The following is a 12,125-nucleotide window of genomic DNA, read 5'->3' as shown; positions in this document are numbered from 1 at the left end:
CTTAGTTCATCATACAAAAGTAAGTAATTATGTTGATGAACATTAGTTGAACATATCAGTCCCATCAGAATGACAAGTCCTTGTTTCATTGTTCACAAACAAGATCAACAGTCAAAATGCTTAGTCATGTTGTCTATATAACGCTACAGTGTATCTACTGTGTAAGTTAAATGTTTTCAGATGTAACTGTCTACGATTTTGATGGCAATGATTGAAAATTTAGAAGCAGAAGACTTGTGTCTGTGTTTATGCACATGAGGTTGAACACTGGCAGAGATAGAACCCAAATTAAAATTAGATGAAGACCAGGATGGGCTAAATTTAGATTTTAGTCCCATCCAGGTCTTCATCTCATTTTAATTTTGGTTCTGTCTCTGCCAGTTCAACCTCATGTAAGGAATCTTGGGTTTTGATTTGTCAGTACATTTTGAGAAGCAAATCCATTTAGGTGTAAAGGGCAGTTTCTGTCTCATTCCTTCCTCAGGCTTTCATTTGTTTTTGTCCCATTCCACACTACACTAGTTCTTCTACCCAAAGAACCCTTAGCTCTTGTTATCAGCTTCTTTTAACTGTTCCAGATTTTTGCTGTTAACTAAGGGTGGTTGGGCCTTCTCTGCTGCAGCACCTAAACAGTCTGCCCTTCAATGTGAGGTGTGGCTGCTCATAAATAAATATATATATATATATATATATATATATATATACACACAAACACACACACACAACATGCTAAAAGTTCTGACACGTTACTATTTGTTTTTGTTTTTGAAAGAAGTTTCTTCCGCTCATCAAGCCTGCATTTATTTGATAAAAAATACTGATTTTTTTTTTTTAAATATTGTGATATATTATTACAATTTAAAATAATTGGTTTTCAATTTATTATACTTTAAATTATTGTTTATTTCTGTGATGCAAAGTTGAATTTTCAGTATCATTCCTCCAGTCTTTAGCGTCACATGATCCTTCAGAAATCATTCTAATATGATTATTCATTTTCAAAGTTGGAAACAGTTCGCTGCTTAATATTTTTTCATAACCTATGATACTTTTTGATGAATAAAAAGTTAAAAAAAAGAAAAAGGAGAAATTTAAAAAATAGAAATCTTTTGTAACTACTGGTCAGTAATTTGGGGTCAGTGTTTTTTTTTTTTTTTGAAAATAAATCAATAATTTTATTCAGCAAGGATGTGTTAAATTGATTAAAAAAAATGATAGTAAAGGAGATTCATATTATTTGAAAATATGTTTTTATTTTGAATAAATGCAGTTCTTTTTAACCTTTTATTCATCAAATATAATAGGCAGCAGAACTGTTTCCAACACTCATAATAAATCAGAATATTAGAGTGATTTCTGAAGGATCATGTGATAGACTGGATGTCACGTGACACTGAAGACTGGAGTAACGATCCTGAAAATTCAGCTTTGCATCACAGAAATAAATGATAATCTATAGTATAATAAATTGAAAACCAAATATTTTAAATTGTAATAATATAGCACAATATTAAAATATTTTTCTGTATTTTTGTTTAAATATATGCAGGCTTGATGAGCAGAAGAAACTTCTTTCAAAAAAATTACAAATAGTAATGTGTCCAAACCTTTGGCCTGTACTATATCAGTACCTGTACTAAATATAATTAATATAATATATGTATGTATGTATGTATGTATATATAATATATATGTGTATGTCTGAATGAGGGTACAGTTGTTTACCCAACATTTGGCAGTAATTTGTCACCCGCCTCGGCCATAAGGTCATGATGATTGAGAACATGCTCCCCAATAGTGGCCCTTATTTCATCTGAAACATGTCTACAAACTTGGCCTCTTCTACCGCTTCTCTGTTTTGCCTCTGTACCTTTCCACCACACATTCTTACTCTTCCTTTTCCTGGCTAGACGAAAAAACGGTTTACTTTGTATTTTTATTAAAAAACACATTGTTGCCTGTATTTGGACAACAAAATCAGAACACAAGGTGGCGCTATGAGCTCTCTTATTTGTGAAAGCCCATGTACTGATTTTACTGCACTGCTCGTGATTTATCAGAAGTTCAGTTTGAGTCGGTTAGAGTCCATCAGGCGAATATAAAAATCAGTTATAATCATGCATTTCGACTGTTGTTCAGCTGAAGTCAGTTTAGTGTGTGCGCGCGCGCGTGCCTGTGTCGAGTCGCAGAACAATCAAGGAAAGAGAATGCAGTTTGGGAAAAGTGAAAAACAATCGGGCACACACACACACACTCTCAGTAAGCGGATGTTGTTATGACTCGCTCTCTGAGTGCTAATGACAGCAGTGATGTGATAATTTCTGTGCCACAGTGAATATGTTAAAAATGTGTTGAGGTTGTTAGATTAATGTAGCCTAATTGTTTAAACTGCTTTATCAAGAAAGGGGTATATAGACCAGGGATGGAAATTAGCACCCGCCACCAGCCAAATGCGGGTGATTTTGAGTTGTGGCGGGTAAACTCGCTTCACCAACCGGCCACCGTGGCGGGTAAATAAAAATAGCATACTGTTTCCCCTCTTTATAAACTGTGTTCAGTGCATGCGAGTGCGGCCATATGTCCGAATATGACCAGTCGTTTTCGCCGTCATTACCCGGATGTAGTGCCAGAAGACGCGAATAACTCGCGCGCGCTGAGAGAAGATCCGTCACTGTCATCCGGAAGCGCGCACTCGTCTCACAGCGCGCAAATATTGAGTTCTCTTTCAAGTCATGTGCTTAAACGGACAAACTCACACAAAAAGTATGCCAACATGTTCATCTTGATGAGTATTCTAGCAGACATAGTCTGAATATGCCTTAAGTGAACTTTATACATTCGTGAAAGATGACGCATATCCTTCTATTAGGTCTTAAAGGGGCAGTAGCTTTTACTGCTATGTTTAATGTCAAACAAACGATAAGGACATCACTCACTGCTCTTGATTGAATAGCTTTTGTAAGTTTAATAAGGAATAATCTTTCATTTAAACAGTTAAATATGCAGTTATTTTACATTTGATTACTTTATTTAATTTCTGTACCTTTCTGCAGGCCAGTAGGTCTGTACATTATTATTTAATACACACATGAGTGAGGTCGAGTTAAACATTTTACTTTGAATGTTATTTTATACTGTTTGATGTTGCAATGTGCTAAATAAATATTTGCATAATTTGTAATTGATTTATTATTTGAAACTTTAATATTAATTAATGCGATTGCAATGCCTTGATTTTTAGTAAAGTTACACAGTCATAGCATTAAATAAATGCAATGAATAATTGGCATAATTTCTTTTAGTGCTTCGGTTTCGGCCAGTAATTTTTATTTCTGTGCATCCCTACTGACAATGTTCTGGTCGGTGTGTCGTCAACACGCTTCAGAAGATGCCAAAACTAATAGTTTCATTGTTGGTACTAAAAACCTAAAACTGGAAGCCATAAAAGACCACAAATCATCCAAATGCCACATCCAGGTAAAAAAAAAAAAAGAGCACACAGAGCCCTACTCATTTAATGAAATGTATATCAGTTCATGGTTTGTGTGTGTATAAGAGTGAAATAAAAAATGTCAGTATTTCATTGAGATTTGAGATTAAATAAACAGCTTAAGTATTGTAGAGCTTGTATTATTAATTTTTCACATGCAGTTACATGTTGTCGGTTATAAACAAGAAAGTGGCTGGTAAAAACATTGAGTGGCTAGTAGATTTTGAAATCCACCAGCCACAGTGGCCGGTGGACAAAAAAGTTAATTTCCATCCCTGATATAGACCTATATTTATGTACTGTCTGTTATGTGAGTAAAGTTAAATATAAAACACTTTTTTAAATAGTTGATTTTTTTTCTTTCTAAAACTGCTTATTTGATTGTATTTCTTCATAAATGGGTGTGTCAAAATTACATTTTCTTAAAAGAATAGTTCACCCAAAAATGAAAATTACTCACCCTTTACTTTATAATTTACTCACCCTCAAGTCATTCTAGGTGTATATGACATTCTTCAGACGAACACAATGTTATATATAAAAAAAACGTTTTGTGTATTCAACTTATGAAAAAAAATTTAACTGGTGCAAACAATGATGTCGGATGTAGCATAAGAATGTTGAACTGTGAGAGGCATTACACTTTCTTCCTAAGTTGAATACATAACTGAATGTGGTCCACCGTAGGCTAGATATTATGCTTTATAACGTGTTAAATTGGGATATTTTTCTTAGAAAAAAACATTGATTCGCTTCAGAAGACCTTTATTAACCCCCTGGAGCAGTGTGCACTGATATTGTGTTGGTTCCCCTTTTGCTGCCAAAACAGCCCTGACCCACTGAGGCATGGACTCCAATAGAACCCTGAAGGCACCAAGATGTTAGCAGCAGATCCTTTAAGTCCTGTAAGTTGGGAGGTGGGGCCTTCATGGATCGGACTTGTTTGTTCAGCACATCCCACAGATGCTCGACTGGATTGAGATCTGGGGAATTTGGAGGTCAAATCAACACTGCAAACTCGTTGTTGTGCTCCTCAAACTATCCCTTAACTATTTTTGCTTTGTAGGCAGGGCACATTATCCTGCTGAAAGCCAGCACAGCCACCAGCGAATACTGTTTCCATGAAAGGGTGTACATGGTCTGTAACAATGCTTAGGTAGTTGGTGCATGCCAAAAGTACCCAAGGTTTCCCAGCAGAACATTGCCCAAATCATCACACTGCCTCTGGCGGCTTGCCTTCTTCCTATAGTGCATCCTGAGGCCATTTGTTCCTCAAGTAAGCAACGCACATGCACCCAGCCATCCACATGATGTGAAAGAAAATGTGATTCATCAGACCAAGCCATGATCCAATTCTGATACTCACACTTTTGCCATTTTCTGCGGTGGACAGGGGTCAGCATGGGCACCCTGACTGGTCTGCAGCTATGCAGCCCCATACACAACAAGCTGCGATGCACGATATTCTGACACCTTTCTATCAGTACCACCATTAACTTCTTGAGCAATTTGAGCTTGTCTGTTATATTGGACCAAACACAGGCCAATCTTTGGATCAATGAGCCTTGGCTGCCCATGACTCTGTCATCGGTTCACCACTGTTTTTTCCTTGGACCACTTTTGATAGATACTGACCAATGCAGACTGGGAACACCCCACAAGAGCTGCAGTTTTGCAGATGCTCTGACCCTGTCATCTAGCCATCACAATTTGGCCCTTGAGAAACTCACTCCTTTTGCTTGCCCTTTGTTTTTTTTTTACTAATTCTAACACACCAAATTAGAGGACAAAATGTTCACTTGCTGCCTAATATATCCCACCAACTAACAGGTGGCGTGATGATGGGGTAATCTGTCATAATGTTATGCCTGATCATTGTATACTGTGTTTGATAACATTCTGTGGTGAACATGACAGGTGAAAATTATATTTGAAACCTGTTTGGAATAAAATGGTTAGATAGCTATGATTCACTGTTAGCTTTGCGTCCTACATACACACATTAAGTCATATTTTCACACTTATTTGAATCTGATTGCAAATGATGTGCAATAAAAATATTCCGTTCACACGTCAAGTGTCCTCACTCATCATGTCTCATATTTCATCTCAGGCATGCTTTTCACTGATAAATTAGTTTTCATGGTAACCATGGACACTGACTTCCAGATGAATCTTTATTAGACAGAAGAATGTTCATTTTGTTGGAAATAAACTAATATAAAAACTGAAATTAATAATTTGCATGCCATATATTGAAGGGTTTAAGATTAATTAATTATGTAGGCTATTTAATGACGGGTCTGGGACATGAGTAAACAATACAGTTTTTAAAAATCAGTTTGAATAGTATCACAGAAACAAATGAGTAAATAGAAAGATGAGAAATTAGGAGACTAAAATCTATAGAGATGAATCTTCTCCTCGTCCATTTCTTAATCCTAACATTTCATCCGGTTAACACCATGTACGGAGTGTTACGCAGTGACAGTTCTCACTGACGTCTGTGCACACATACTCACACACACACACACACACACACACACACACACACACACACACACGACAGGATGCACGTGGGAGGAGAGAAAACGCCGGAGACAGCATGAATAGGAGTAGGTGGTTAGAGAAATCTACTTTCCCCCTCTATTTCTCATCCTCAATCTCAAACTGGCTTTTTACCTGTTATGCAAGGCTCTGCCTACTCTCAGCATCATAGAAAGAGCATGCTCATTTTCAGATGTACCAAAAATAAATTCCATTCTGTGAACTACTGCCACACTATTATGCTAATGGGAAGGCATACTCATAAAAACACTATTATAGATGTGGGTTGTCTTCATTAGATTGCATTACAGCGATTATATAACTGTGGATGATGAACAGCTTGTGCACACAGACAAAAGAAAAAAAAATGAACCTAACACTAAATCCACACATCGCACAATCTGACTGATTTCTATTTGATGCAGAACCCTAAATCTCTACAGCTTGGATGCCAGCTGAGTAATCTAGAGGCACAGTCCAAGCCAATTTATAGTCCAATTTCTGGAGCTGTACCTCCTTCCGCCTGGAGATTTTAAGTCCTCCAAAATCTTTCAGAAGATTCAGCATCACCTCCTTCACCAAGAGCAGCTCCAGATGGACAGACTGAAGCTGAGAGCCAGAGAGAGCAGTTGCAGAGCTGTTCTAGGTTTACTCTGCAGCTGCGAGTACAATCACTGTTCTTGCTGGGTTTTAGAGATCAGTAGCTTGAGTAAAAGCACCTTTTTTAAGCGCTATGGGTTTTCTTAGCTTTTCACATTTCAGGGATTCTTAGAAGCAGTTGTCATAGTTATAAACTTCTACAGAGGTGAATGGGAGATGATTTATCAAACAACTGACACGTTTTTTGTACTCCCATTTGATCCAATAGAAAATCGAAAAACATGATAGGATTTCCACAACTCTCTGAAAGAGGGGAAAATATAGAGAAATAGATTAGATGTTTAATCTTTATGAATTTTAGGGTACAACTACGATGTACTTAAAACAGATGTTGTCAAAACGATCCCCGATATCACTTTATCAAGAAACACCCCGCAAAAAATGTAATATTCAAGTGTAAACGTGTAAAATGCATGCACAGATATTTAGGAAACATGCTAAGTTCACATACTCCTTTCTCTGAAAAACAATGCCAGTCTAGGGGTGACCCCTAATAGTCGAAGATTCGATGCATCGATATACAGGACCGGATTCGACCACTGATCTCATGGTCGAATCTTCGCGGGTGTTATGAAACGAGGATCATACCATTTTGGCAATATGGGGGTGCTCAATATTAGTGTTATGAAGACGTGTCGCACCGGACACGCCGCTCCTTTGAAATTCGAACACATATACACCGACGGCTGCATTCGACGCCTGTCCGCGGCGATTAAATGTATATTTCCATCAAATCGTGAATGTACATACTGATTTCACCCTATGATACAAGATACACTCATCGTGCAGTTCTGTCAGAAGTCAATTCAAAATTGAGCTTGCGCGTATATGTTCACGTCCACCTGGTGTGAGATACCTGAGACACGGCACTGAGCTTCAGTCCGGTGTGAGACCCCCTTTAGGCACAATTGGCTTAAGAACGTGCATATAAACGCACTCAAAGTGCTCTTTTCCTCTCTAGGCAGGTATTTTTTTAGGTTTATTTATCAAAATGTTCTTTTATATATTTTTGTGATGTTCTGTGTTTCGATCGTGGCTTTTAAATGTTATGAGAGAACGGTTAATTTACGAATGTGTAATGTAGCCTAGTTTTGATCACTTTATTAAAAGTGGTGGCTGTGTGCCGTGTGTAAAGTAAAATAAAAATAGTCTTAGCCTCCTGCTGACTAGTGTCCTGCCCTTCCCAACCTGTTTATACTGTTTATTTTTTTCCGGTCTATGGTTTACACACACATAGATGATTCGACTATTGGTCGACCATAGAGAGATTAGAAAATTCTGATTCGAATGTGTAAATCCTTAGTCGGGGACACCCCTACCGCAGTCATTTATTTTACTTTGAAATGTGCGTTCTATGTTGGAATGTCTGTTTTAGTTTTGGTCTGCATAACGTACACTGCCAGTTTACCTAATAGTATTTCGACACCACACGTTGACAGCTGGCGGAAAACAAACAAACTGGGTCAGAGATCGTAGATCTTTCTGTATCGGATCATCATCTTCATCGTGTGTTCTCTGCAACCATGCACGACAGAAGACCGGACCTAGAATGGACTTTGCAGCACAGTTTGCTGCTTTGGCCCGGAGTGGCCATGATTTCATGGAGTACACGCTGCAGATCTTACCCATACAATGACAAGATGCTGAAATCTTGGTTTTGGATTGGGCCAACTATCACCACCTAGTAAACCTCCCATATACCAAAGGACTTAGCTGAAGGGAGGCCATCATCAGGTGTCTGGAGAGTGTCTACTTCCAATACAGCACAGCCTGACCCAGAGCCCAGCCTGTCACCCTGATCGACGGATACTACACCAGAGCCCCCCACAGACTGGAAACTTCCACCTGCCATGACGTGTGAGCCTGTGCCCAAGGAAGGGAGGACAGCGCTGACCATTGTCCCAGAGGTAAAGCACTTTGGAGAGTCTGAACAGGTGTGTGAGGTGGTGTCACCGTCCATCGCATGGGAATCCTTGTGGAGTTTGAGGGAGTGGAAGCGAGCCCACCCTTCTGCCACTGAAAGTGAGTATTGCTGGACTTAATGGACAGTTTGCATGAGTGTGGAGAGATGAATACCTTGTGCCCCTTGATCTTGACAGAATGTGTATTGTCTTCTTAAGTCCCGTTGGCTCCGCTCCAGCCTCCCTCTCCCTTCACCTCTCCAGAGTGCTATTCAGAACGCTTTGTGTTTTGTTGGGTTTTGTGCTGCTCTCTATTCTCTTCCTCAGTCCTCCGCCAATCCTACCACTTAGTCGTCATCGGCCCCCATTAGCCCCTTAGTACCTCTCAGTGGCATGGTTATACCACGGACCTGCTGGGAGCCTTTCCTCCTGGGCAGGATGAGACCATGGCTCTGCCTCCAGTCCCAGAATATCCTGTCCCACCTCAACCCATCGTCCTGACTCCTATGCTTACGGTCCTTTCTCCCTTGACTCAAGCATTAACCATCGGCCATCTGACCTCGCTGGGCTCCCCTCTGACCATTGGCTCCACCTGGGTCGGACATCACCATGCTGTTCTCCGGCCCTCTAACCCTTCGGCTTCGGCAGTTCTTCCCTCCCTCAGGCTCTACCTCTGCCCTCAGTTATCAAGCTAATTCTCAGCTCTTTGGATCTCCACTTTCATCTCGGAGGGTCATCGCTGAAGGCTCAATCACGGCCATCAGCTTCCCATCGCTCCCTCTACCTCAATCCTATTGGATTATTAAAGATTTAATAATCTGATCATCTTCTTCATTGTGTTCTCTGCAACCAAAGAGAGAATGATATGAAATTTTCCACCACTCCCCCAACCGTTGTATTTAAGGCATTAACAAAGCAGTGTTCATTCTTTTTATTTATAATTTACTGCAAAGGTAATAAATATAACACTAAGAACAGCAGAAAAAATGAAATGATGAAAAACTGTAGAAATGCGATATCACAGTGTGTGAAAAAGATCGATTAAAGCATTTATCAATTAATCCTGAGATGTAAGTGAAGAAAAAACCTGTTTAAAATTATATTAAATATATAGTTGAAATAAATATGAAAAAAAAATTACATCTGTTAAATGCGTACTGTTCAATTGTTCGTATTTTTAATATGCAAACCCGCCACATAATTGAGAGGTTGAGAGTTTTGTAACATAAATCACTCTCCTCAGCATCTTGAGGTTGTTGGGTTTCTGATAGTTCAGGACTTCGTAGTTCTTCTGAGTCTTGGCAGAAAATCTAGCAAAAAAACCAAAACATCTGAAGGTCATGATCTCTGAGCATCTCCTCGAAGATTATTATGCAAATACAGCTGACTCTCTACTCTGAGAATCTCAATAACTACTGGCCCCAGTTTTGTTCTGACCCAATTACTGTCATAAGAATAAAAATGATTAAGCAATTAAATTCCCCCCACCAGCTCTCACCCACACAGATAGACCTACTCACAAGAGTGCATGCACATGGACAAAATTCACATGGCTCTCAATCGCAGGTCTTCTAAAACACACACACACACACACACACACACACACACACACACACAACTCTACAACAACCTCGATATGTCGCCCTCGCCCACACACACTCTCCTGCATTCCTCTAGGCCTACTAGCACTCACGTTTCCAATATTCACACGTGTCTAAAACACATGAAAAGCAGGTCAAAAAATTGGTCAAATCACTGTAGTTTGGCACACGCATCGTCCATATTTTACACCATTATGTCCCTGATAGCGAGCAAGCATAAATAACTTAATTAGAGGTAACCATATAACAACAATTTCTCGTTCTTCGTGTCGGTATAGACACATGTTAGTGTTTGACAGATTTATAATTTATCTATCTGCTCGCTCTTTGGTTACCATGGAAATTCTGCTGATGGCAATTATCATCACCCAGACCAGCAATTAGGATAAAACATTTCAGATGTAGCTCCTACATTTTCCGCTGTCAAACAACACAACTGAAGAGATGTAGCCTACATAAACACACCTAGGGGGGTGATGGATAGGAAAATCAGTCGCGCTGTGAGAACAGGTGCACTACCACAAACATTGGCTGTGTCTCAAATTCATCAAGCGCTCCTGCTTTGCATCATCAGTTTGATTGGATTCCAGGAGCTCATCACATAAACTGACAGCGATTTTATGCAGTAGCTGTTGGCGCTCGTGAACCAGAGCTGGAGTCAGCCTACGCCCACTGAATTTATACCGGCCCCTCCTCTATCCTCCGGTGCTTAGGACGGAGAACGCGAAGGAGACGAGTCCGTGAGGAGCTGCTATCGGTGGGAATTTTACGCTTTCGTTTATAGGAAGTATCCGAATCTGTCTCGAACAACAAAGATGGATGAAATGGAAGAGGAGTTAAAATGTCCTGTGTGCGGCTCGTTTTACCGCGAGCCGATCATCCTGCCCTGCTCGCATAATATTTGCCTGGCCTGCGCGAGAAACATCCTTGTGCAGACGCCCGACGCCGAGTCCCCGCAGAGCAGCCGCGCGTCCGGCTCCGGCGTCTCCGATTATGATTACTTAGACCTGGATAAGATGAGCCTGTACAGTGAGGCGGACAGCGGATACGGCTCTTACGGTGGGTTTGTGAGCGCACCGACCACCCCATGCCAGAAGTCCCCAAACGGGGTTCGAGTTTTCCCCCCTGCCGTGCCTCATCCGCCCCAGGCGCAACACCACCTGCTGCCTCACACCGGTGTTCTGCCGCCGGTCCCGCGGAACTCCTGCCTCACCTGCCCGCAGTGCCACCGCAGCTTGACGCTGGACGACCGGGGGCTCCGGGGCTTCCCCAAGAATCGCGTGCTCGAGGGAGTCGTAGACCGGTACCAGCAGAGCAAAGCGGCCGCGCTCAAGTGTCAGCTGTGCGAGAAGAGTCCCCGCGAGGCGACGGTCATGTGCGAGCAGTGCGACGTGTTTTACTGCGACCCGTGCCGCCTCCGGTGCCACCCACCCCGGGGTCCGCTGGCCAAACACCGACTCGTGCCTCCGGCGCAAGGCAGGATCAGCCGCCGTGCAAGCCCCCGGAAGATCTCCACCTGCACCGAGCACGAGCTAGAGAACCTGAGTATGTACTGCGTCCAGTGTAAGACCCCCGTGTGCTACCAGTGTCTGGAGGACGGCAAACACTCCACTCATGAGGTCAAAGCGCTGGGGGCCATGTGGAAGCTCCACAAGGTGGGGAAACTGGCTGAGGTTGTTGTTTATTTATTACATTTTCTCTGATCAGCTGGTTTAAGCTGGCCTCACTGATGAACAACCTGGTCTAGATGTCTTACAGCCTGGGCAGACTGGTCTTCAGTAGGGTTTATCTGGTCAACAAGCTGGTCTGCCAGCCTGACGTACTGAAAATGCAAACACTTTTTAATCAAAAACCTGCTTACAGGTTGTTGTTTTTTTCAGCAGGCTGAGTGCTCTGGTTTTAGTATAAAGTGTCTGTCATGTGTAG

At 41.2% G+C, this 12,125-nt stretch overlaps 1 protein-coding gene across 4 annotated transcripts in view; it reads left to right on the top strand.

The window, feature by feature from the left end:
* The first annotated feature begins 10,630 nt into the window (after positions 1-10,630).
* The window catches only part of trim9 (tripartite motif containing 9), a 35,046-nt gene continuing 33,551 nt past the window's right edge, over positions 10,631-12,125 (top strand). For 2 of the 4 annotated variants that reach the window (XM_067421013.1, XM_067421011.1), the window contains exon 1: positions 10,631-11,854. In XM_067421013.1, coding sequence (XP_067277114.1) covers positions 11,015-11,854 — 840 coding nt within the window. In that variant the 5' untranslated portion in view covers positions 10,631-11,014. The remainder of the gene's footprint in view (positions 11,855-12,125) is intronic. The other 2 variants (XM_067421012.1, XM_067421014.1) reach the window with 1 other exon arrangement.

The sequence above is a fragment of the Pseudorasbora parva genome, chromosome 17, assembly GCF_024679245.1.
Source record: "Pseudorasbora parva isolate DD20220531a chromosome 17, ASM2467924v1, whole genome shotgun sequence".
NCBI lineage: Eukaryota > Metazoa > Chordata > Actinopteri > Cypriniformes > Gobionidae > Pseudorasbora > Pseudorasbora parva.
Note: the sequence above shows the minus strand (reverse complement) of the source record. Positions and strands in the feature narration are given on the sequence as shown.